Raw genomic sequence first — 25,305 nt, 5'->3', positions numbered from 1 at the left:
TGTAAAAAATTCATAAAAATGTTACTGTGTGTTTTTTGTAAAATAAAATCACTCATGCTTTCAAACTCTTCAGTTTTGGAGGTCAGTAGATCTTGCAAATTGTCAAGCTCTTCAGTTTTGAAGTGATAAAGTTCTTACATGTTGTCTGCTATCCATAAAGCTTAAACGAAAGAGATCAGTTTAGAGAAACACAGAACTTTTAAAGTTTGCAAATGGATGATCAACTCTGCTGTGTAAATTTCTCTCTAGCTGTGGCAGTAAACAGACCTATCAATAGGCACTCAACAGGTCAATCAAATGTCTGGTTGTTTTGATATGTCAGACCTCTAACCACTATTAGCTACAAATTCTGGTTGGAAAACCCAGTAAGAAATTCATTGTTCAGACTCAATATACACTACTCTATACTCGCTTATAAGTCAAATTCATCTGCAAACTACACCAACCCATAAAGTTAGGAGTAATCAGTAGAACAAGCAGCACAGACCGTGATTTGAAAGACATTATGCTATGTCAGATCAGGATCTTTGTTGTTTGCAGTTTGACTCTAGCTATAAGCAAGTATATATGGTATATGCCACTGGGTGCAAGAACTTTATGTCAAAAACATAAGTAAGGAAAACTTCATAAGCAGTACTTAAAAAATATGATTCTTGCAAGAGTTGCACTTCAGATGTGAGTGGTTTCCAAACTAAAAGCATTTGGATTCCTCATAAATGCATGGAGAATGAAAGCTCACAAGATGTGAACATACTACAAAAGTTTCTTTACAAGTGGTTTGTTATAGCTTGATAACCTCCATACATTAGAATGAGAAGAACGCCTTCCATTTAGCCCCAGGATATATAAAATCTGCATTAACAAAAAATATCTTATTTTTATTCAGTTTATGTTGTTACGGGTAGGGTTTGAGTGTAAATGATAAACAAAGAAGAATCTATGATATACACAAAATTATCATAGACCCGTTTACATAGCATAAATGTCAATTAGCTGAGATTCATTTCACATTTTATATAGATGATCAACAACAGTTAGTTTTATTGGTCTGATACATTACAAAGTGAAGCAATTTTGGGTAATTCAAAAAAGTAAGAAAACTTGCAGAAGATGATGGAGTATTTAAATTTATTTTAAATTTGTTATCTTTACATAACTAAGACCAACGAATCCAAAATCACCAAAATTAAAATACCTCTTGCAATGCTCTAAGTTGAATATCTATCCCCAAGTAAAAATTATTACATAGAAACATTTGAGGAAAAAGTTCTTTATATTACTAATTGCACATAAAAATAGATGAACGCATATTTAAAAATTAATTCAATTTGGACAGGTTGAAATCCAGACTTCTCTCACACATAGAATGTACATAGTGGTAAGAAATTATTTCTCAGTACAAGATTATGGAGATCACTTCAATTTCTGCAACAGAAAGTTTATGCACATGATTACATTAAATTAGGTTTCAGAGTCCTGCAATACTTTTCATAGACTTGATGATTTTCTCTCACAAAATTGTTACTGTGAATACTAAAATTGCATAATAATTTTTCATTTTCATTATTAGTCTATTGTTTTCTATTTAATCCCTGAATTAATAGTACCATGACACACTAAGTTAAATTGTAATGCCATATCAGTGATGTCATAATGTAATGGTCACACCATTTCCAGTGAGCAGTAAGAATATTTCTTTTTAACCTTACGATGGATAAAAAAGTGTTTTATCTTGAAACAACACGACTAGCAGAAAGATCATCCAAATCGAATTTTTTACTGTCATATTGTACCGAAAGTATACCACATACTGTGTACAAATGACACAAAACGATTTTCCTTACAAATATATTCTCAGTTTATGTACAGTTCTGATAAACTTGGGTTTGTGTATCTTCTGTGCAAGATGCTGATTAATAATCTTGTTGACATAGGTTACATTTTTCTGTTTCACCTTCTGAGTGTGATTGATTATAAATAAAGAGGCCCTTCCTTTCATGTCTACAAGTCAACTGATGCTGTGCTGTTGAATTATACATTATTCCATGAAAAGGAGATGTAATTGGCATAAGAAACCGGAAAAGAGCAGCTTGGTTTTTTTCCCCCATAAATTAATAGATACTACTGAACAAAGCACTTCACCATGACCTGATGTGCCCCAAACTATTCTGACAGCTGTGGTAGCTCAGGTGACACAGTCAGACTTGCAATCCAAGAGTAACAGGTTTGATACCTGCCAGAGCAAGTCCATGTCAGTTTCCTCAACATATCCTCAGGAATTGCACAGAGCTCCCATTTCCCCAGCATGATATAGCCAATAACGTGATGACAGTGCTGTTAAAAACCAACCAACAGACCAAACAGAAAAACTTGAATGCAAAACTCTTCCACATGAAGGATCTTCACACACATGCTCGTCACCCCAGAAAAATGAACCAACATCTGAGTTTTAACTAATGCTGATGTTATGATAAAATGGTACAGAAGAAATGTTCTATTTTTCTGAAAGATAATTGTAAATATATTTCAGTTTTGTTTATGCAAGAACATTACCATCTCCTCCTGCATATAAAAATCATTATTTTGGAATTCTGTATAATAAGAAAGTATTTTAAAAATCATTACATCCAATTTTTCAATTTATCATTTCTAACAATATTAAATTTCCTTGCTTGTCAACTAAATCATAATGTATTTCAATGATGGCTTCTTTCCAAGATATGTATTGATAAAACTGTCTGGGAGAGACAAAATTTAAAATACTATGGGATAAATATTCATTCTGACTTTGTAGTTCTTCTTTTCAATAAGACACTTTGCTACCAAAATGATCCCTCCAAAACTGCTTTTATAAGATTGTCAGATTACTTCATTTTCATTCTCCTTAAATTCCAAATATCCTTTTTATTTTAAATACAGTTGCAGTGACAACATTTTTCCTCAGTCTATTTTCATGCAATATTTTAACCCTGTTATCTTAATGTGCCTAATGAATTCTATCTGATTTACATGATATACAAGGGATATCATGTTTCATTCTCCCAGCTTTACCACCCATACAAAATGAAATAAAGTTATATTTCCATTAAAGCAGTTGGATTTGGATGTCCTGAAAAAGATGTAAGAATATGTGCAAAATACAAATTATTACAAAAAGTACCTAACCAGATTTCTTGGACTCCATCTATCCACTACTCTTTTTGAAGTTGTTGATTTTTTCTCCTGTACATAATTTCCAACATTTGTTTCAAATCAAAAGAAAATTAAATGCCAAGAGTTTAAAATCAAGAATAGACCAACATAAATCAATCTTGGAGAGATTCTTCATCAAAAAATGTATTGTTGCCTATCCAGAAGCCTTTGTTTATGCTATGTTACTAAGTTGTTACTTTAGGTCTAGATACTTGTATTAGGAACATCTTTTAAAGTATTCATACTTACTTTGACAAAACATTCTGATAAATCAAGAAGAATAAAAACATCATCAGCATGTTAACCCATTTATATCCTCTGACATCTAAAGATCAATCCCTGTACACCAACATATGGCTTCAAATTTCTCACTAAAGTATCAGCACCAATGATAAACATACAAGGTGCAAAGGTATCTCCTTGATGAAAGACTCTCAAGTATAAAGAAATGCAACTTAAGTCCATTATCTATAACAACTTTTAGCCTTGTTACAAAACAATCAGAACCTCTTACAAACAGAATGAACAAAGTTAAAAGATTGTAATACTTTTCAAAAATGTACCATTGAACTGAATGAAGGACTTTTTTCTGCAGTTTATTAGTTACCATATAATAAACCATTTTAATATTTGTCCTCTAGCTGATGCATGATATTATACTATAGTCTTATTTTTAACTAGTGAATCTACCCTTCATAAATCTTTATTGACTATCATTGATTATTGATGGAAAGACTTTTAAATCCTAGCTGCAATAGCTGCCAAAGTAATTTTATAGTCAAAAAATAAAAAAGACAAAGGTCTCCAATTTGTAATGTAGTTTTTTCCTGTGTTAAATGTGGAATGACACCTCGAGTTTTCTAGTAATATCCACAGTTTACTAATCCGCACGGAACATCCACCCCTGCAATCCTTCCCAAACATTTTATAAAATTTGCCAGTGAATCCATCCAAGTCTGAACTTTGTCCACTTTCCATCATTTTTGAATCCTTTCTATACTGTTATGACTTTCAAGTAAACCATCATATAATTCTCCTTCCTCTTAACTGAGCTGTTTTCTGTGATTATAAATTAATACTATGATTATAAAATCTATTTGTTTTTAAAAATGTGATTATAAAATCTATTTGAGTTTAATACTTTGATTATAAAATCTTTTTGAGTTTAATACTGTGATTATAAAATCTATTTGTATTTTAACCTTTGATTATAAAATCTATTTGAGTTTAACACTATGATTATAACATCTATTTGAACCTAATACTGCAATTATAAAATCTATTTGAGCTTAATACTGTGATTATAGAATCTATTTGAGTTTAATGCTGTGATTGTGAAATCTATTTGAGTTTAATACTGTGATGAGTTTAATACTGTGATTATAGAATCTATCTGAGCTTAATACTGTGATTACAAAATATATTTGAGCTTAATACTGTGAATATGAAATCTATCTGAGCTTAATACTGTGAATATGAAATCTATTTGAGCTTGATACTGTGACTATGAAGTCTTTTTGAACTTGATACTGTGATTACATAACCTATTTGAGCTTAATATTGTGAATAAAGAATCTATTTGAGCTTAATACTGTGATTATAAAATCTATTTGACCTTAATACTGTGATTATAAAATCTATTTGAGCTTAATAGTGATTTGAGTTTAATACTGTGATTACAAAATCTCTTTGAGTTTAATACTGTGATTACAAAATCCATTTGAGTTTAATACTGTGATTACAAAATCCATTTGAGTTAATACTGTGATTACAAAATCTATTTGAGTTTAATACTGTGATTACAAAATCCATTTGAGTTTAATACTGTGATTACAAAATCTATTTGAGCTTAATACTGTGATTACAAAATCTATTTGAGCTTAATACTGTTAATATGAAATCTATTTGAGCTTAATAAATACTGTGAATATGAAATTTGAGTTTGATACTGTGATTATGAAGTCTTTTTGAGCTTAATCTGTGATTATGAAATCTATCTGAGCTTTATACTGTGATTGTAAAATCTATTTTGAACTTCTCAAGTATTATCATAAAACAAGCTGAAGAATTACTACAATTCCATATAAACATTGTCCCATCATCTAAAATCAGTTCTTTGGTTGTTTTATTGACACAGTTTCTTTTTTCATGATTAAATAAGTATTTGGGACTTTTTTCTCCAAACTCATTCCATCAAGCAATGGATCTTAAAAAAAAAAACATGTTCTAAGTACTTTTTTTCTAGTTTCTGACAATTCTGGCTTTTTTTCTTTTTCATTTTTGTAAAGTTTATAAAGTTTCCTGATCTTTGTTGGCAAACATATCTATATTAACTTCTAATATTTCACAATCAAATTCCTTTAGCTTTTGCCATTCCTCTTATGTTTTCCTAACATTCAGGACCAACTGGTTATCTGTTGTTCAGCAACAGCCCCATGCTGATGTGACCATCCAATAAGTAATAATAATAACAACATTTTCAAGACTGCCACCATTTTCATTTACGTCATAAGATGAATTCTGGTGAAAACCCCAAGGTAACATTACTTCTTGTTCTGAAGGAATAGCAATAACAAGATTTTCGAGATGGCTCCAGTGGTGGCCATATTGGTCATCAGATTAGTACCATTTTTATTTATGATGTTGATACTGCTCTCCATTCACAAGGAGCACTGATTTGCTTTACAAGATGGCCACTGTGGTGGCCATTTTTCATGTCAAATTGGCACTAATTTCATTTAGAACCAGACCAATCTGACCATGGAATAAATGTATGTTTAAAGGAGACCAGAAACCAATGGAAATATAGAATAATAATAAAAGTACTATAGCAGAAAACCTTATTCTGAAGTATCATCTGCGACTGTAATGCCAATATTAAAATATTGGCCTATCTTCTAGGAGCTGAATTTCCGTGACCTCGTATGCAAAATTTCCACGCCTATTCGGTTACTTTCGGGATGTGACGTCATAGTAGCGACTCCAGCAGCCCAAGTGGGAGTTGCCAGAGTAAAAGACAATACCGTTTTGCGTTGCTTACGGGTGTAATAGAACATTAAGAAAAGCCTGTGGACAATACTTTTTTTTTCTTTTCCGAAAGATAAAGGCATAATGAAAGAATGGATACATTATTACAAACGAGTCGATTTCAAAGCAACACCATACAGCACTATGTGCTCGTTACATTTCTCAAAGGACTGTTACGAGAGGGATTCTGAAAAAATGGCAGCTCAAGGATAAGCAAATGCTAGGCCTAGACTAAAAGCTGGCGCTGTTCCAGATATAACGTTGAATATATTAAATCCTGGGAAAAGTGTTAAACGTGCGAGTTACGAAAATTGGCAGAAGGCCAAGTAAGTGACCACAAAATGCAACAATCAATTCACAGATCTTTTATCTACATCAGCAGTGCTAAAAATAAATCTGATAGCCCGACACCCTGGGCCCCCTCTGGTTTTAGTTCCGGCCCATCCTGTATTCAAAGTGAGGTGCCCATCAGGCTTGTCGAAACAAAAATTGTTTGCCTGAGGAAACTTTGATCGCGCTGGTGAAATGAGTAAATGTATTTTCAAGATGTTGACATACATGCCTTAACACAGCACAATCTAAATCAAATCACTACTGTCCACAGTGAAATTTAGATTTGATTTTAATCAAATTGAGGCTTTGCCAAAAATAATATTCTAAACCTGTTGTGTTTCCAGAAAACACAATTTTCAGTAATCTTATAAAAATTACAAATTTTAAAACAAAATCATTGTATACATGTAGTATGTATAAACGGTAATCTGTAATGATTGGAACCGATATAAAACTATTCCTTGGGCAGTTTAGATAGCAGCGATTAAAACAAAAGAGGTCAAAGTTTCACATTAAATGGCTGACAACAGAAACTGGGGGGGAGACACTATTGACCCAACCCCCAACCCCTTGCCCCAATGTGCGAGTGCCCATGGATGGGACGTACCTTTTCTCCATGTGATACGCCTTATTATTCCCCCAGGACAAGCCCATTTTGCATATTCTGGTCAGCTCTGGCTAAATTGCAAAACAGCTTAAGTTTTAATTTAATTACGCAAACAATAAAGCCGGTGTGACTAATGAACAGACTCCTTATCCTTGCATTGATCTTGTGAAAAGGACTGCCCTTCGGACATACTTCAAAGAAACCATGTTCGACAGTGTGTGTATGTGTAAGCACCAGCAATTGATTGCCAAAATAAACGATGCCTATTTTGTTGTTACTTACGATGCCATGGACTTCAGGTTTAAGTCTTAATGCATGTAACACTGTTTGCTGAACAAAATATTTATTCAGAATTAGTTCTTTAGGGCCACATATACTGCATGGTATATTTTGTTTTATTCCTTGTAATTTAGTCATGGTAATTAAACTTTACATATACGGTAGAGGAATGTCAGGTGTTAACTGGCCGAGTTTCTTCGGCGGAAATGGAGATGCGATTTTGTTTGCAGAGAAAATTTCACAGTGATCATTCATTTAAGCTAATTGGTGACAATTTTATTCTTTTAATTTTTTTATACTATAGTACTGTTGCAGTTGTTTAGAAACATCTGAAATTTACTTGAATAATGTTTAATTTTCATGTTCTATTTACTGAAGAAGAAAAAAAGAAAAAAACTGTTGTGTGATATTAACTATTTCGTCCAGTGCCGGATTTAGATGTGTGTGCGTGTGATTTGAATTTTTAATGTAGCTTTAAAAAATTTTCAGTCATATCACTACGATGTCTGCAGTGTGACAGTTTAGACTGTGGATTGCATACGTTATATCTATTTATAAATGGTTTGGGGTTGGGCTTTTTTCTTCTGACAAATGAAAATTGACAGACATAATGTAATAATCGGGACTTCAATGCGAAAAATTTAGAGATATCACGAGATCGGGATGTAGATGAGGAAATACCCCCAAAATCGGGAGGTTTTTCTCCCGGCTTGAGAGTTGACAGGTATGAACTGTCCGGGCTTGTGGAATTTCAGTCAGGTCTTGAGTTTATTTAAGTCACCAGCCCGGGGCCTGTGCCTAAAAAATTTCTTTTAGCACTGACCAGTACAGTACATAAACTATTATATCAGACTGCAGATTCAAGTTTTGAATGTGCAACCCAAATGTGGTCTCCTTCCGTCTGCCTCGCTCGGCAATGTTTATGTTTGTATTCGAGGACTGGCTAGTATTGCGTCACGGTACCACGTGATCTGTCATCTCATCAAAACTCGGAAAAACTCGGCAATTTACGGAATCATGGCATCTTCCATGCAATAAAATCACTACCCGCTTACAATATTTAATTTATAAACATGACAGTCGGATTAAAATCTGTAGAGAATTACATACGTAAAAGGAAAATTTTGATTTCTAGTCTCCTTTAAGATTTCATAGCAATCATCCATGTAGTGTACAAGGAGGAGCAGTGATAACAAATTTGTGCTGATGGACTGACAACAGACAACAGATCATCCCATAAGCTATTATCATTTATATCTAGCATAGCTAAAAATTTATAAGAAATATGAAGTAATTAAGCAATTAGATGAATGTGTATCAATTAATGAGGAAGACAGACAGAAAAAGTGATACTAAATGAGTAATGACAAAGATGAAGATTGAAGCAATAAGGTTATCTCAAGCAAAGGAATACAACACAAAAAAATAATAACAAGTATTCTATTTACTGATGATGAAAGGAGGTTAAAAGAAACAATGTACTAAACATCAACATCAACACATGTACTAGTCCTGAATAATTTTCATTGCAAATTAGGCTTGTAATTTATGTAAAAATACAAGAAAACAAAATTAAAATATTACTGTCCCAAAAGAGACCAACAGTCATGAAAAAACAACTGAACACTAAATTACTGATGTTAGAAAATGAACGTCTAAAATAAAAAAATAAATCAATGTAACAAATAACTTAATCGATAAATTAATAAATGAACACATTAAAATAAAAAAGTAACAACAAAAAGCTGCACATACCTATTAGGCCAACTCCTTAAACTGACAAAATTGCAAATCAGACATGCCAACATCCCCATGTAGAACCAATGACTGGGAGCCCCAAGTGGCCGCATGGTCTACAGCACTCTCCGTCACGAATCACTGCCATCTCACTGCATGGGTTTGAGTCTCAGGCTCAACCAATGTGGATATGTGAGAAAGCTTGCTGGTAGCTTCTCATGGGTCGGTGGTTCTTTCCAGGGGTTTCCTGGGTTCTTTCTCCACCATTAATACTGGCCACCATGCATAGCCTATCATGTGCTGAAAAATGGCATTAAACCCCACAACAACAAGAAGAACCAATGACCCACACGAAGCTACTGGCATGCTTTCTCACATACCCATACAGGCTAGGCCTGACACTTGAACCGACATGGACAGAGGTGAGATGGTGAGCACTTTAGACAACTCTGCCACCCAGGGCCCAGTTTCTCTTTGTTTGGTGATTCTCAAATTCTAATGAATCCACTGTGTCCTTCAACTTTCCAATACCTTCCTTTACTTTTCACTTTCAACCACTCCGGTGGCCTAGTGGTTAGAGCGTCTTCCTCAGATGCGGGAGGTTGTGGGTTCGATCCCCGGCCGAGTCATACCAAAGACTTACAAAAATGGTACTAACAGCTGCCTCGTGTGGCATTCAGCATTAAGAGGTTAGTGTTAGGACTGGTCGGCCTGGTGTCAGGATAATGTGACTGGGTGGGACATCATGCTACATGTCTGCGGCATGATGCCCCAGTGCTAGATATCACTATAAACTGCCACACTGCAGACATCGTAGCGATATGACTGAAAAATTGTTAAAGCTACATTAAAAATCAAAATCACATCACATCACACTTTTCACTTTCTACTTTTATTTTTATTCACAAACTTACTTCCCATTTTTCTAATGATTACTTGCAACAATTTTTGCATGATCTTTTTGCACCAAATGAGTGAAATGTGAAGCCTGTTGTAGTAATTTTCCTTCTCGGGCTTTGTAACTTTGTTACTATCTATACTCATGGATAACTCATATCCAACTGCAAACCACATAGACCTGGAGCTGCTGTTGCATGATGCACCAGCAATTTGAGTACCATTTTTGTAGTTTGTTAGGAGTAATCAGTAGAATAAACAACACAGACCCTGATTGGGCTGCACTAAAAGTGATGGTAGATCAGGATCTATGTTGTTTGTACATGGATCTAACTTATAAGTGAGTATGTAATCATTATAATCATTTTTTTTCTCAAAGAAATCACATATGACTGAGATGATAACAGTTGTAAAATTTGTAAAATTTAAAGTAATGTACAGCTCTCTTCCATGATAATGACATTATTTCAAAACAGAACATTTTACACCTTTTGACCAAATACTGTGCATACATGTCCAAGAAAAAATATTTTTAGAAATAAAACAAATGGACATTTGATGCAATTTTTTGTTTATTCTGAATCATTATTATATTTACACTTTAAAAATCCTTCCAATTATGCTTTTAAACGAATAGTTCAAAGATATAAAAGCAGTGAAAAACATTAACTTTTGTGTCAATTTTCCTTCAAATGGGAATGTGGAGAGATAGAAAAAATTCTGTTCTGTAGTCAGTTTTGATGCTACATGTAATTTAATGATCATAAATAACAAATTCAAACACAAACCTGTCAAAACAGCAAAAAATTAATTTTTGCTACCTACCGGTACTCTGAAGCAAAGTATGAAAGAGGACATATCCAGGCCCACAAATGAACTTCAACTGTACTCTATTTTCGATTCCTCCATTTTATGTTACACAACAAACGCAGCAAATCACAATAATCAAAGTTTTATTTTTATAAGCTTTCAACAATACTTCGTCATAATTTTAATATAATCTGACTTGAATACATGTTACAACATTAGTCCAAAGGCACTATTTTGATCTTTTCTACACCCACTTCGCACTATTTTCAGCAACTCCACTTAATCTGGCTGGAGAGGTCATTTCATCCAGATATCAAGATCCAGCCAGACTTATATTATGAATAAAAGCACTTATAGGCAATGCCAATTTTTTTATGATTAGGATGACTTCTGGAAAGGTACAAGGTAAAATCATGGTTTTGATCTAGTAATATATGCAGCAGGTATAAGGAATGAGGGAAACGTTCTATCAAACAGGATCTACTCAAGTATTTTGTGACTGGGATATTTCAAAATAAAACTGGCAAGCTATCTCATCTACCCACACTAGCCAAGCCTAAGACTCAAACACACACAGACAGAGGTAAGATGGCAGTTGTCTACAACGTTGAGCAATTCAGACCACTCTATCACTCAGGGAGCCCTCCCTAAAATGTCAGCAGAATTTACACCCACAGAACATCTACACTCACTGGACTATCAATGATATCCATTTCATATTTCTAGCTTTAATGGTTTTGGAGAATATGCCACCCATATGTACTGAGGAACATGTGAAGTGTATTACAATATCCAAAGAATTCATGTTAAACAAGAGGACAAAACAACTGAATCCATGTAGCATTTATGTCAATAATTTGTTTATGTATTTTCTTGTATTGATGTTTATGTGTATGTGTGTAAACATATTATCTTGTATAATATATGTTCATAACAGAGGGCACCAAGGTAGATTTGATTTCATTTTGTAACCAAGTCCCCCTCTGAAAATAGTCTTTATTATTATTATTATTATTATTATTATTATTATTATTATTATTATTATTATTAAGCAAGTTGTGTTTGAAAGTATAGAAAAATATTGATACTCACCCCTTCAAGAACTCAAAACCATGAGCACACACTAGGATGTTTCCAAAGGCATCTACCTTCATCATGTTTCCATACAGCTGATCAAACCACAGGCCTCTGTTACAAAAAAACAAATAAATGTTATGTAAATTTACAAACAACAAGGATCTCATTTAGACCTCTATCAATATGGTGCTAATCTTATTTAGACCTCCATCAATTTCATGCTAATCTTATTTAGGCCTCCATCAAAATGGCAATAATATTATTTAGGCCTCCATCAATATGGTGTTGTTCTTATTTAGGCCTCCATTGATGTGGTGTTAATCTTATTTAAGCCTACATCAATATGGTGCTAATCTTATTTAGGCCTCCATCAATATGGTTCTAATCTTATAATCTTATTTAGGCCTCCATCAATATGGTCCTAATCTTATTGAGGCCCCCATCAATATGGTGCTAATCTTATTTAAGCCTCCATAAATATGGTGCTAATATTATTTAGGCCTCCATCAATATGGTGTTGTTCTTATTTAGGCCTCCATCAATATGGTGCTAATCTTATTTAGGCCTCCATCAATATGGTCCTAATCTTATTTAGGCCTCCATCAATATGGTCCTAATCTTATTTAGGCCTCCATCAATATGGTTCTAATCTTATAATCTTATTTAGGCCTCCATCAATATGGTTCTAATCTTATTGAGGCCCCCATCAATATGGTGCTATCTTATTTAAGCCTCCATAAATATGGTGCTAATATTATTTAGGCCTCCATCAATGTGGTGCTAATCTTATTTAGGCTTCCATCAATATGGTGCTAATCTTATTTAGGCCTCCATCAATATGGTGCTAATCTTATTTAGGCCTCCATCAATATCGTGCTAATCTTATTTAGGCCTCCATCAATATGATGCTTATCTTATTTAGGTCTCCATCAATATGGTGCTAATATTATTTTGGCCACCATCAATATGGTGCTAATCTTATTTAGGCCTCCATCAATATGGTGCTAATATTATTTTGGCCTCCATCAATATGGTGCTAATCTTATTTTGGCCTCCATCAAAATGATGCTAATCTTTCAATATGCATGCAGTGGCAAACATTAGGAAACGTTTTGGTTTGCTTTTTATAGAAACAGATCTGGGTTGATTAAATCCAGCTATCTTACAAAATACTGATAAACATACTGCAATGAATTTGACATAGAATATAAACTTTTAAGTTCTTAGTATCAATTAGGGAGTGGAAGGGACCAGAAAGGTCACACAATCAAACTCTCAACAGTCAATAAATATAAGCAAATTTACCAAGTGGACTAATATCCATGACAATTTTATTCGTGCTAAATTTATAGGATAGAAATAGATCTGGGTTGATTTAATCCCATTTTTCCCTTTTTATTTTATTTTACACAAAATCACCCATAATACAAAATATTAATAAACATACCACAATGAATTTCACATAGAATATAAACTTTTTAAGTTCTTAGTATCAGTTAAGAAGTGCAAGGAACCAAAAAAGTCACACAATCACAAAATCTCAGCAGACATTAAATATAAGTAAATTTACCAAGTGGACTAATATCCGCAACAATTTTATTCATGCTAAATTTATAGGATTGTTGTTGCTGACTTTGGTACCTTAATGCATGACAACACAAGTGGGTTATTTTTTGTGGTGAGAAAATGAACATTTTTGTGGTCTCAAAGTGTAATTTTAAAAAATAAGTTCAGTAAAAATGTGTCACCTAAAATGTTATAACCTATTTAGGCCCCATCTTTGCTAGCCAAGGTTCCGATGTGTTAGCCCTATCTACACCTTAGTGGCTCGTTCAGATATTTCGGTGCTTTGAGTCTGTGAATTTTATTTGATGCAGCAGCAAGCTAATGCATCCAATAAAAAATCAAGCTGTTCAAATCTGAACATTGTTCCAACAAGATCGAGATAAGGGGGGCATACTACTAGAATGGACTTATAAACAAGTTTCTACTGCTGGTCCATGTTTGTACAAATATATACTTTCCATCAAACACATTTGTAATGAATCTCTCTGGTATATGGTCATACTTTCGATGTTAAACTTACAAAGTATCCTTTTGAAGTCAATTGCCTCCACCAATTTTGGCTGACATACAAAGCATTTCTGTTACATGCTATGTGTTAGGTGGCATGACTGAGGGAGACAAACCGATGAAATCCAATAGTTGTCACTAGGAACTGAAACATCTGAACAATCCGCCAAGGTGTAGATATGGTTAACACATCAAAACCTTGGCATGCGAAGATAATCTAGACCCATAATCACTAAAATCTAATAAGCCAAAATCAGAATCCTATTTATAAACAAATCTTAAGTTTGCAAAAAAATATCTGCTACACAGCATATGAAGAACATAATGTAAATGTTACAAAATACAGGTAACAAAAACTGGACACATGGCTCCATAAGTTTGGAGGAAGGATACATATTTGAAGCCACTATATTATGGATGAGTGAAATTTCAGATGGGTCAAAAGATTTTTCTTTAAATGAAACACTATGATTGCTGCTTTATTTTATTTGAACATTCCTCAATGTCGAAAGACTTTCAGTTATCTGTACTTGCTAAAATTTTATTTTTACTAAAAGGCTAGAATTAAAGATTCCAGAAACATAACAACCCTAAAATAGTATGATTTACTGAAGTACATGAACAACTTCAAATGACTGCTCTGGTGGCCTTGTGGTTTGAGCTAGTATATACACAGGAACAACCTTAGCAATGTGGGGCCCAATTTGGATCATTTTGGCAGGACCCCCAGGATTTACGTGCAGGGGCCCCCTGTGAGCAAGACATTTAGAAATAAACTTTTAAATGATACTGAACTTAAAATTTTCTTCCATTTCTTTAAAATTACTTTCTCTCTATTGATATATTTTAAAAATAACTATCATGAGGGGGCACCTGTGAGTGTGGACCCAATTGCACCAAACTGGCCCAATCGGCATAAGGCCAGCCCCGTATATATCGTAGATACTGACTCTCAATGCTTTACAGCCACATATCTGAGATCTGTCAGAACGCAGCATGAATCAACCACTAACTGTCCATTAATATTAAGGAAATGATCTACAAGTGCTTCTTTACTAAAATTTGAACAGCAATATATACATGTACTTGCTTATAGGTCAGGTCCAACAAAAAAGACCTGATATGCCATCACGTAATGTGCAGGCAGATCAGGGTTTTTGTTATTTGTTCAAATTACTATCCGTAACAATCTGCACAAACCCATATCTGCTGGCACATTATATAATGGCAGATCTGGGTCTGTGTAGTATGCAGTTAGATCTTACTTGTAAGCAAGTATATACAATACTGACCTATGGTGTGAAATATTTCTGTAGCAAGCATAGTTTTGGAAAAAATGGTACAAAAACAGTAATGGCATTCAAAATGGCTTTAAAAGAACATACTAAAGACAGTTTCGAACATAACATATTAGCAGATTAACTTCTGCCAGTGTACAGATGAGTTTGGCCACATGATCAACATATTGGTGATCATGTGACTCCAGTCTAGACTTCATTCCTCTGCTGAAGTCCTTTTGATAAGGCTGAAAGCTAATGAAGCATGAACTTCTTTGCTACAGAAAGATATCTAACTTTATTTCATTAATTATAAACGGCTGTAGCAGGTAACAATATTCATTCCAGAATTATGCTAATTTATGCCAGGGTAATTAAAGTTAAGTCTCTTTGCTCTAGGACACACCAGCAGCCAACCTGAGCTCATCCAATGGTAGGATTTGAACCTGCACCCTTACAGTGACAAGTCCTGCATGCTAAAACTAAGGCACTGCAGCTCGTCATAGATATATGGTAATACTATAGCAAAGTTTGCTTTGGTATGGATTGGCATTTTATGGCACTGCAAAAATAGAGGTTATTTTACAATGAAAGAATTGAGTTGAAATGCCTTGCCCTGGGACACACCACAGTTGTTAACCTCAAGCAGGATTAGAACCCACCCCTTCTGGTATGGCCCACTAACCACTGAGCCACCAACACCCCACCAAAATGTCAGGCAAATACAGCAAATGATTTATAAGTTATGTGACTTCTAAAAACTTGAACACAGAAACTTTACATTTTGTTGATGCCATCATTACAAATAAGAGCGAGTGGCTGAGTGGTCTAAAGCGCTTTCCGTTACGGATCACTGCCATCTCACCTCTGTCTGCATGGGTTCGAGTCTAGGATTCGACCAATGTGGGTATGTGAGAAAGCTTGCCAGTAGCTGCTCGTGGGTCGGTGGTTCTTCCCGGGTTTTTCCTCCACCATTAATACTGGCCGCCATACATAGCCTATCGTGTGCTGAAAAATGGCGTTAAACCCTACAACAACAACAACAACAACAAATAAGAGCTTGAACAATAGAACTTGACATTTGCTGGTGAAAGCATTACAAAATATAAATCTGAACACAGGAACTTGACATTGTGGTGCCATAAATACAAATAAAAACCTAAAAACAGGTAAATGACATTGTTATTCCATCATTTAAAATAAAAACTTGACATTGTTGATGTCATCATTACAAATAAAAATTGATACCTATATATCTCACTAAAAGTAAACCTTATAAGTGACCTACAACTTGCATCACATTATTGATAAGACTACTAAAATCATCTGATGACCAAAACATTTTATGGCTGGAATGATTTCTTGCATAGTGCTGATCTTCCACATTTATTATTGTGGCATTAGATTGGGAAAAAATTGTGGAGAAAATAAAAAGTGTTATACATCTTGGTCGAAAACAAAATGTGATTTTACCATGAAGGGACACTAAAATGTGTTGTTTTACTCACATGATATAAATAGTCATTTTGAAAATTTGAAAGACTATTACATATTAAATTATGCATCTGGTCCAGCTGTGTTCATTTCCTATTAATGCAGCTTTTCACCATAAGTATTAATTTACAACATATATCAACACTTAATGTCAGATATATCTTCCTGATCATCAGATACAAAATAGGCATGGCTCTGAATTCAGCATGACATCCATGAGCGTCACTCCTCATAAACACTTAAAGTGCAAACTTTAACTTTAAACAAAGAAAAACACAAAGAGAGACTATTTGTATCGGCAAATGCAGTAAAATGGCCGGCCAGACTTACAAGTGGGAAAAACCTATGTGATTCCAAAAACTCTTTCATACGAAAGATTTCACTAATCATGCATTTTTCCTTGAGTATATGATAAGAAGTCAATGATAACTTGTGAAAACTGTATAAGTTTTAAACACTCATTCATTAATTTTTCTATAGGTAATTAGTGAAGTTAATTTCCTTGCTCTTTTTCCAAAATTTTCTAAGTGCAAAAAAGTGCACAGCATCCTAAAACAATTGGTTTTGGATCACTTGGATCATTAACTATGTAAAAATATCAATTTCTTTAAACATTAACTACTCAAAGATTTCACAAGTATGTTTCCTTAATGAGCTGTGCTTTAAACATGTATAATGGTGTCCACAATAGCAGGTTTCACCTACCATGAAAGAATTACATCACATGAGGACAGACAGAAATTTCAGACTTTGGAACAATGTCCATAACTAAATTATTTTGTTCTCTGCAAATTTGGTGTATAAACAAGGATCTATATTCAAAAGGTGGGAGCCACAGTGGTCGAATAATTAAAATACTCGATTCAGGTTGGTGACAATAAAGGGTGAAACCCATGCCAGGTCAGCCACCCTGATATGTCTCTGTGAAAGGGACTTTACTCCAACTGCATCAGAATATAGATTTTCAGGTGTTGATGTGTTGCTAAAACACCACTCAATCAATCTTCAAATGTTTACCAATCATGGTAACATTAGCAAGATACAATGTATTTCCTTTAATTTTTTTTTTTGGGGGGGGTAAATTTATGCAAGTGAAAGGGGTTCTTTTGTTTTACAAAATGGTCCTTGTTCATTGCATCTTTGAATTTTGATCCTACCATGAGCTAAATTTCATGCCATCTACACAAAGTTTGTTCCTAAATTGTGGCAACTATGAAATGCCCTAAAATTGGTACCCCATGAAAAACTGAATTCACAGTAGACATGGTTCCTAGTTTATTTTTTTTTGCATGCACTTTCCTGATAGCTTGGCAGGGTCATAAAATTCATTATAAGTTGAGCTTTATGCTAGTAATTCAAATTGTCAATTTAAAAGTGAAACGAACCAGTCTTATCAGACACACTTTATCTATAAAGGCCCAAATTTTGATCTTATCATGATCTAAATTCCATGCCATATACACAAAGTTTGCTCATAAATTGTGGCACACTCCATGGCTGTTAAGTAAGCTCCCCCAAAAAATTTAAATTCAAATCAACGGATATGCATCCTTAGAAACCTGCAGTTGGCATATTGGGAAATGAGAGGGGAAAAGTGTGATAACAACTGCTCAACGACTGTCATGTTACATTAATGGTAAACGCTTCAAGCAGGGGTCCTTAGCTTGTGGATTTATAATAGATCCAATGCACCCTTGTGTATATCATAAGAAGTGATTAATGGATGTAAGAGCTATACTTGCTCAGTAGACAGAATGCTGAACTCATGACAAAAAGGATGCAGGTTCAAATCCTACTATCAAAATCAGTCTGAGTTGGCTACAGTGGTGTATCATTGGGTAAGACACTTTACTCCTCACTACTAAATAATTCCAATTTTGTGCCATAAAAACACCAAATGATACCAAACCAGACCAGACCAGACCAAACCAAACCATGTCCCAGGATATTCTTAGGTGCAGTGATAGTGACGTAGGCTGTGAGAAAAATTGTGTTAAATTTGTGATTCTAAGGAAGGTTATGTAAAGTATGAACCATCCATAATCCCACATTTTCACATCTGTATTTATTATATCAATAAGAAATATCATAAACAATGTGAAAATACAGTCAATTTCCTCATAATGAACCAGCAGAACTGTGCCTATGCAGTTTCTGTCTATGCAGTTTGTTACTGTTGTTGTTGTTGTTGTATGGTTTAATGCCATTTTTCAGCACAAGATAGGCTATACATGGCGGCCAGTATTAATGGTGGAGGAAGAACCCGGAAAACCCCCGGAAAGAACCACCGACCCACGAGAAGCTACTGGCAAGCTTTCTCACATAACCACATTAGCCGAATCTGAGACTCGAACCGATGCAGACAGAGGTGAGATGGCAGTGATCCGTAACGGTGAGCGCTTTAGACCACTCGGCCACTCGGTATGCAGTTTGTAAGGCACAACCAACAAATCAGGATTAATTTTGTTTGCAGGTAGACTCAACTTATAAGTGAGAATATATGGTAAATCCTGGATTAAGGAAGAGTTTTGTCCTTTCTACATAAGATCCTTATTCCCAGGGTCTTGAAATTCATGGATTTTAGTAACTACAAAATCCATGAAAAATACAAAATTCACAGTAAATTATTATCAAACTAACAAGATTCTGTACTCACAAGGAAAAAGGTCTGATCGTACAGTCTCTCTGATATTTACTTTCTTTTATTTTTCTTACTGAAGAGTTTTGGGATAAAAACACTTGTAACAAACAATAGATTGGTTGGTAATATAGGCAAACAAGCTAAATTCTGACGCCCACCTAAGTGCCAAGACTGGTGATGAGAGGCAGTAAGTGCATGACCTCTCAAATGATTGGGAATTAGTTCAAGAAGAGATTTCCTGGGGAAAAAAATATCAGGATTTAGAGTATGGCTAATAATGATGGGCTGGTTTCTTTTTATGGTTTCATCACTATGATCAGAGATCTGAACCATGTGTTGTTTCCATCAGTCCATGTATCCTTCCATTTATACTGAAACCAAGCAATAATGGACATCTTTATATAAAGAACATCTGTTCATAAAGAACACATTTATGAATCTCTACTGGAAATACCAATAGTATGTTCTTGGTATAAATAACACCTGTCCAATATGGATAGAAAATTCTTGGTATAAATAACACCTGTCCAATATGGATGGAAATCTCTCACTGTATATAAAGAACACTATGCTGCTTAACACCATGAAACAAGAATTACTCAAATATATTTTGTTATCATCTGTTCACATATTTGTATTACCAACATTTCTGGATCTGACTAAATTTATGGTCAATGTCTTAATACCTGTCAGTCTTAATTCGAAAAATTACTGGGTATGTTGGAGTGATATTACTTGTCAATCTTGATTGTACCTGTCAATCTTGATTGGAAGGATCAATGAGCAAGTTGGTAGTGATAATACCTGTAAATCTTGATTGGAAAGATCAGTAGGCTGGCAATGTTAATACCTGTCAATCTTGATTGGACAGACCAATGAGTGTGTTGGTAATGTTAATAACTGTCAATCTTGATTGGAAAGATCAATGTGTTGGTAATGTTAATACCTGTCAATCGTGATTAGAAAGATCAATGAATGTGTTGGTAATGTTAATACCTGTCAATCTTGACTGGAAAGAGAAGTATGTTGGTAATGTTAATACCTGTCAATCTTATTTGGAAAGATCAATGAACATGTTGGTAGTGACAATACATGTCATTCATATGTAAGGTATACCTACAATTTAAGAGCACATTACTGAGACTCCTCTATATTAGGGATAATTGCCTATCAAAGAACAACTGTACTATCCTTTTTAGGCACTCATCTAAAGACAGGTTCTATCCATCTATACAGCTCTCTTGCATTCTAATGCAATGCCAGATATAAGGCAGTAGCATGAACCCCATGACCAAGTAGAGACTGATGCATAACAATAAGGGTTAAAACAAAACACGCTTAATCTTTATTTCCTTTTCAAAACACCATTATCTATAATAAAAAAAAGAATTTGATAATGCCCCATTTCACAGCTCTATATACAGTATTATGTGATTTTCAATAAATCATGGTTTCATAGATATTGTGATTCTCAGTATAATATGGTTTGGTGCATAACGCAGTCAATGGGAATGGACCCCAACTACCACATTATCATAATGGAGAGCTGTCTATGTCTAACAAAAGTCTTGTGTGCTTTCCAATATTTGAATAATAAGGATGAAATGGAGTCAAATTTCCAGACATTACAATTACGACCTACACATATGAATATTATCAAGTTAAAATGTCCCCATGAGAGCTTTTTTCTAGAGTAATGTCCCCTTTAACATGTGTTTTCAGGTTTGCCAGACAATATTTTGTAATCAGCTGTTCCTAGAGCATTAGACAGAAGCAACAAATGAACAATCTGAAGAGGCACTGTGTTATAAAACTTTCAAATTTTGTTAAAATTCAAATGCCTATCTATAATTTTAAACTTACACATTGTTAACAGTTAATTCAACATCTGGAAGCAGCAATAGCTCAGCTGGTAGAGCACTGGATTTGTAACCTAAAGGATACTGGCTTAATATCCATCAAGGCCAGCCAGGTTGACTGCCTCAGTGTGTCCCTGGGAAAGATACTGAAGCTCCCATCTTCTCAGCATGATATAGACAATAACTGATAAAAAGGGTTGTTAAAACCAACAAAACAAATCAACTTAATTCATCCTCTCAGCAGTCTTATAAAAGGCTAATAAAACACTAATTTTTTTAGTTCAAATGTTTACACAACATTTGTCATTTACATCATAAAAAATAACAATATCAGGAAAAATCATGCAAATGTTTCAATGACTAAACAAAAATCAAATTGTTTTCCTATGTTGTTTGTTTTAAACTACTAAAATTTAAAAGCTGCACAACGCAGTAGCACAATATAAGTATGCAGGAACATTCAACTGTTTACTAATCCAACAAAAGTGAGAAAGAAACCATAAAAACATGACTGCTGAAGATGAACTATCAAGAAGAATTCTCAAATAATTCTTTAAGAATAATGCTACTGACAACTAACAGATTGGTAACTATTAAGGTTGGAAATCAATTAAAGGAACTAATCAGGTTTTTAAAATGCATCAAAAACTACTAGTTAGGGCAGTGGTTCCCAAACTTGTTTTTGGCCATGACCCCTTAAAACATTTTTCCTGAGTCTCATGACCACATTTCTGTATACATGTATTGTTAAGTTTTACCACCCTAAGATAAAAGTTGCCAATCCTCCAGAACATCATCACAACCAAGGGGTTGGCAACCCCTAACTTAGTGACTGGCTGACAAACATGCTAATTAGTATAAAACAGTATACAAGAGAACATGATAGGTAACCATTTGTTTATATGGACTAAGGTATACTGCAGCACAAGTCCCTGATTTTTTAAATTACTGATTAATACTTACATTTGTACAATAATTGATTCAAACAACTGATTAAAAAGATATATTGAAATATTGTCAACTATCTTTCAAATCGAGTGAAACCTTATTGTCAAAGATTTCATGTGCATTATTATGTAACAGTGTGAATATGTGCTTGCACCAAAGGTTTTAGCTAAGTACAGCCTAATATGGCTTTAATAGTGTTTAAAATACACATATAAGTAGTGATGGCTGCAACAGAGCACCATAAATCTCATTATTTCAGGACCATTAAATTTTAGCAAATCCTTGATTCTGATCAGTGGCAAACACTTTTCGTGATTTACCATGTACCATATATCCTCACTGAAAAGCATCTTAACGTCTTAATAATTGTTAATTTTTATTGGTAAGGTCAAGATTAATGTGCATAATGTGACAACAGATCTGGGTCTATGTTGTTCTTTTTTTCTACTGATTATTGCTAACAAACTGCATAGACCCAGATCAGCTAATGCACTGTGATTGGGCAGATCTCAGCCTGTGCAGTTTTCATGGGTTCTGACTTATGACTTTATGCAGTACTTATAGCCAAAACAAAAGTTTGGTGATAGTTTTACACAATCTAAACAAAAATCAGTTTTATTTAAACACAATTGATTATCAAATTGCAAATGAAAGTGGTGGAAGTTCCAATATATTAATAAGAAAACATTGATTATGGTATTTATTTACTGAAATACTCACAAATCTGTCTGCCACATAATTCCTGAGAAAAGGATGGGAAACATTAAACACTGGATCTATCATCCATCTAGGTTGTCATTAGTATTAATACTGTATGCATTACCAACAATTAAACTGCTCCAGTGGCCTAAGTGGTTATTGAGTCCACCTCAGATGTGGAAGGTCACTGGTGCAAACCACAGCCAAGTCATACCAAAGATTTATAAAAATGTTACTAGCAGCTGCCTCATTTTGTGCTCAGCATTAAGAGGTTTGTGTTATGACTGGTCGGCCTGGTGTCAGGACAATGTGACTCGTTGGGACATGATGCTACATGTTTGCAGTATGATGTCCTAGTGCTATACATCACTATGAACTTTCACACTGCAGACATCATTGCAACATGACAGAAAAATTGTTAAACCTATGCTAAAAATTTAAATCACACGTACATACACACCAACCATCAAGGCAGTCATGAGTATATACATTATATGCATTACCGTCCATTCAGTCATCAGTATTTACCATTGCAGACATTACCATTCATTCAGGTAGTCATCAGTAATTATATTATATGCATTACCATCCATTCATGTATTCATCAGTAATTACACAATATGCATTACCATATATTGTGAGAGTAATCAGTATTTACATCATATGCATTACCATCCATTCAGGTAATCATCAGTGATTACACAATATGCATCACCATACATTCAGGAAGTCATGAGTATTTACATTATACACATTACCATCCATCCAGGTAGTCATCAGCATATACATTACACACATTACAATCCATCCAGGTAGTCATCAGCATATACATTACACACATTACAATCCATCCAGGTAGTCATCAGCATATACATTACACACATTACAATCCGTCCAGGTAGTCATCAGCATATACATTACACACATTACAATCCATCCAGGTAGTCATCAGTATTTACAATATATAAGGTACCATCCATCCAGGTAGTCATCAATATTCACAATATACAAGGTACCATAAATCCAGGTAGCCATCAGTATTTACAATATACCAGGTACCATCCATCCAGGTAGTCAACAGTATTTATCCTTAACACATTATGCTTGTTTCATCACCAAAATTTCTGCCAGAATAACATGTTGGTGAAAACAGCTAGCTCATTAAATTTTCAAGTGCTTATTAAACTGTAATTTACAGTTTTAATTTATTATATATTTTGTGTTCATTTGTTGTACATGTGTGGTAATTTATTAAATGAACTAATACTACAAATCATTAAAAACATTTTAGACACACACCATAAAGGTTAAGTACTGCAATAAAGTGGATTTAATACTTTTATCCTAACATAATTTCATTAAATACTTTATTTATCCTAAGACTGTCAAGTTTATAAAAAAAATGACAAATAACAATTCTACCATATCAACTTCATGTGCTGAGGTTTTTCTATTTAATGCTTCAGATGCTCCAAGTCAATTCCAGGCAAATTTCTCACCTAGATTAATATGGGGTGTTTTGAGGTAATGATTTTTTTTATTATTTAGGTTAATGATGAGCTTCCCATGGCTACAAAAATATAACAATCTGTTCATTATGGAAGTCCATGACTCTGGCCAATACAATTTTTGGGGGATGATTACTCTTTTGACACCTTGACAGCATGATACAACTGACACTGATGTACTTTGAAATAATTTTGTATTATCATATCATCATTACCTCCCTGCACAAATTAGCAGGCCTAGAAGTGTCAGAAGTTCAGGCAACTGTTTTGCCCTAGATTGGCTGGGATAACCTGAGTAATTGCCAGCACATGGCTGTTACATACAATTAATGTTCATAGAGGGGGGGGGGGGGCGGGGGGGGGGAGCAAGCACAAAATGATGGAATACATGCACATATTATGTATATAAAGATCTAAATTAATTTACGGTGTACTGGAAACGATATAGCACACATATTACAACCGCCACCCGTCACTCAGTCAGTAATCTGGCTTCCTTAAAGTAGCAACCCACATAAATTGAGTTTATTTATAACTTATTTTATAACAGAGGGACTATTGATTTTATAATGTGGAAAGCTCATTAAACAGAACAACAGTTTGGAGTATGTCACTGTTCTTTCAAAATACCTATATAATAAACATGGTGATAACCGCATGGACTAAAATATATGTTGAAAGTTTTTTATTGGAAGAGACACTTCCCTTTTATGCCTAAAAATGTTTAATTTGCCCCCTGTATGGTGAAAACAGAATGGTTTTCTGCATCTTTAACTATTCTCTAAATTTGTCACAATCTTTCAGCAATCTAAATCTAACAAGAGTCCTATGAAGAGAATTAAACTCC

At 34.2% G+C, this 25,305-nt stretch overlaps 1 protein-coding gene across 2 annotated transcripts in view; it reads right to left on the bottom strand.

Annotated features, from left to right (window-relative positions):
• LOC149772705 (cytosolic purine 5'-nucleotidase-like) overlaps positions 1-25,305 on the bottom strand; it is a 329,115-nt gene that overhangs the window by 230,686 nt on the left and 73,124 nt on the right. For both annotated transcript variants that reach the window (XM_089947470.1, XM_089947471.1), the window contains one exon: positions 11,975-12,070. In XM_089947470.1, coding sequence (XP_089803596.1) covers positions 11,975-12,070 — 96 coding nt within the window. The remainder of the gene's footprint in view (positions 1-11,974; positions 12,071-25,305) is intronic.

Source organism: Sinohyriopsis cumingii, unplaced genomic scaffold, assembly GCF_028554795.1.
Source record: "Sinohyriopsis cumingii isolate HCF-2022 unplaced genomic scaffold, ASM2855479v2 utg001237l, whole genome shotgun sequence".
NCBI classification, from domain to species: Eukaryota; Metazoa; Mollusca; class Bivalvia; order Unionida; family Unionidae; genus Sinohyriopsis; species Sinohyriopsis cumingii.
Note: the sequence above shows the minus strand (reverse complement) of the source record. Positions and strands in the feature narration are given on the sequence as shown.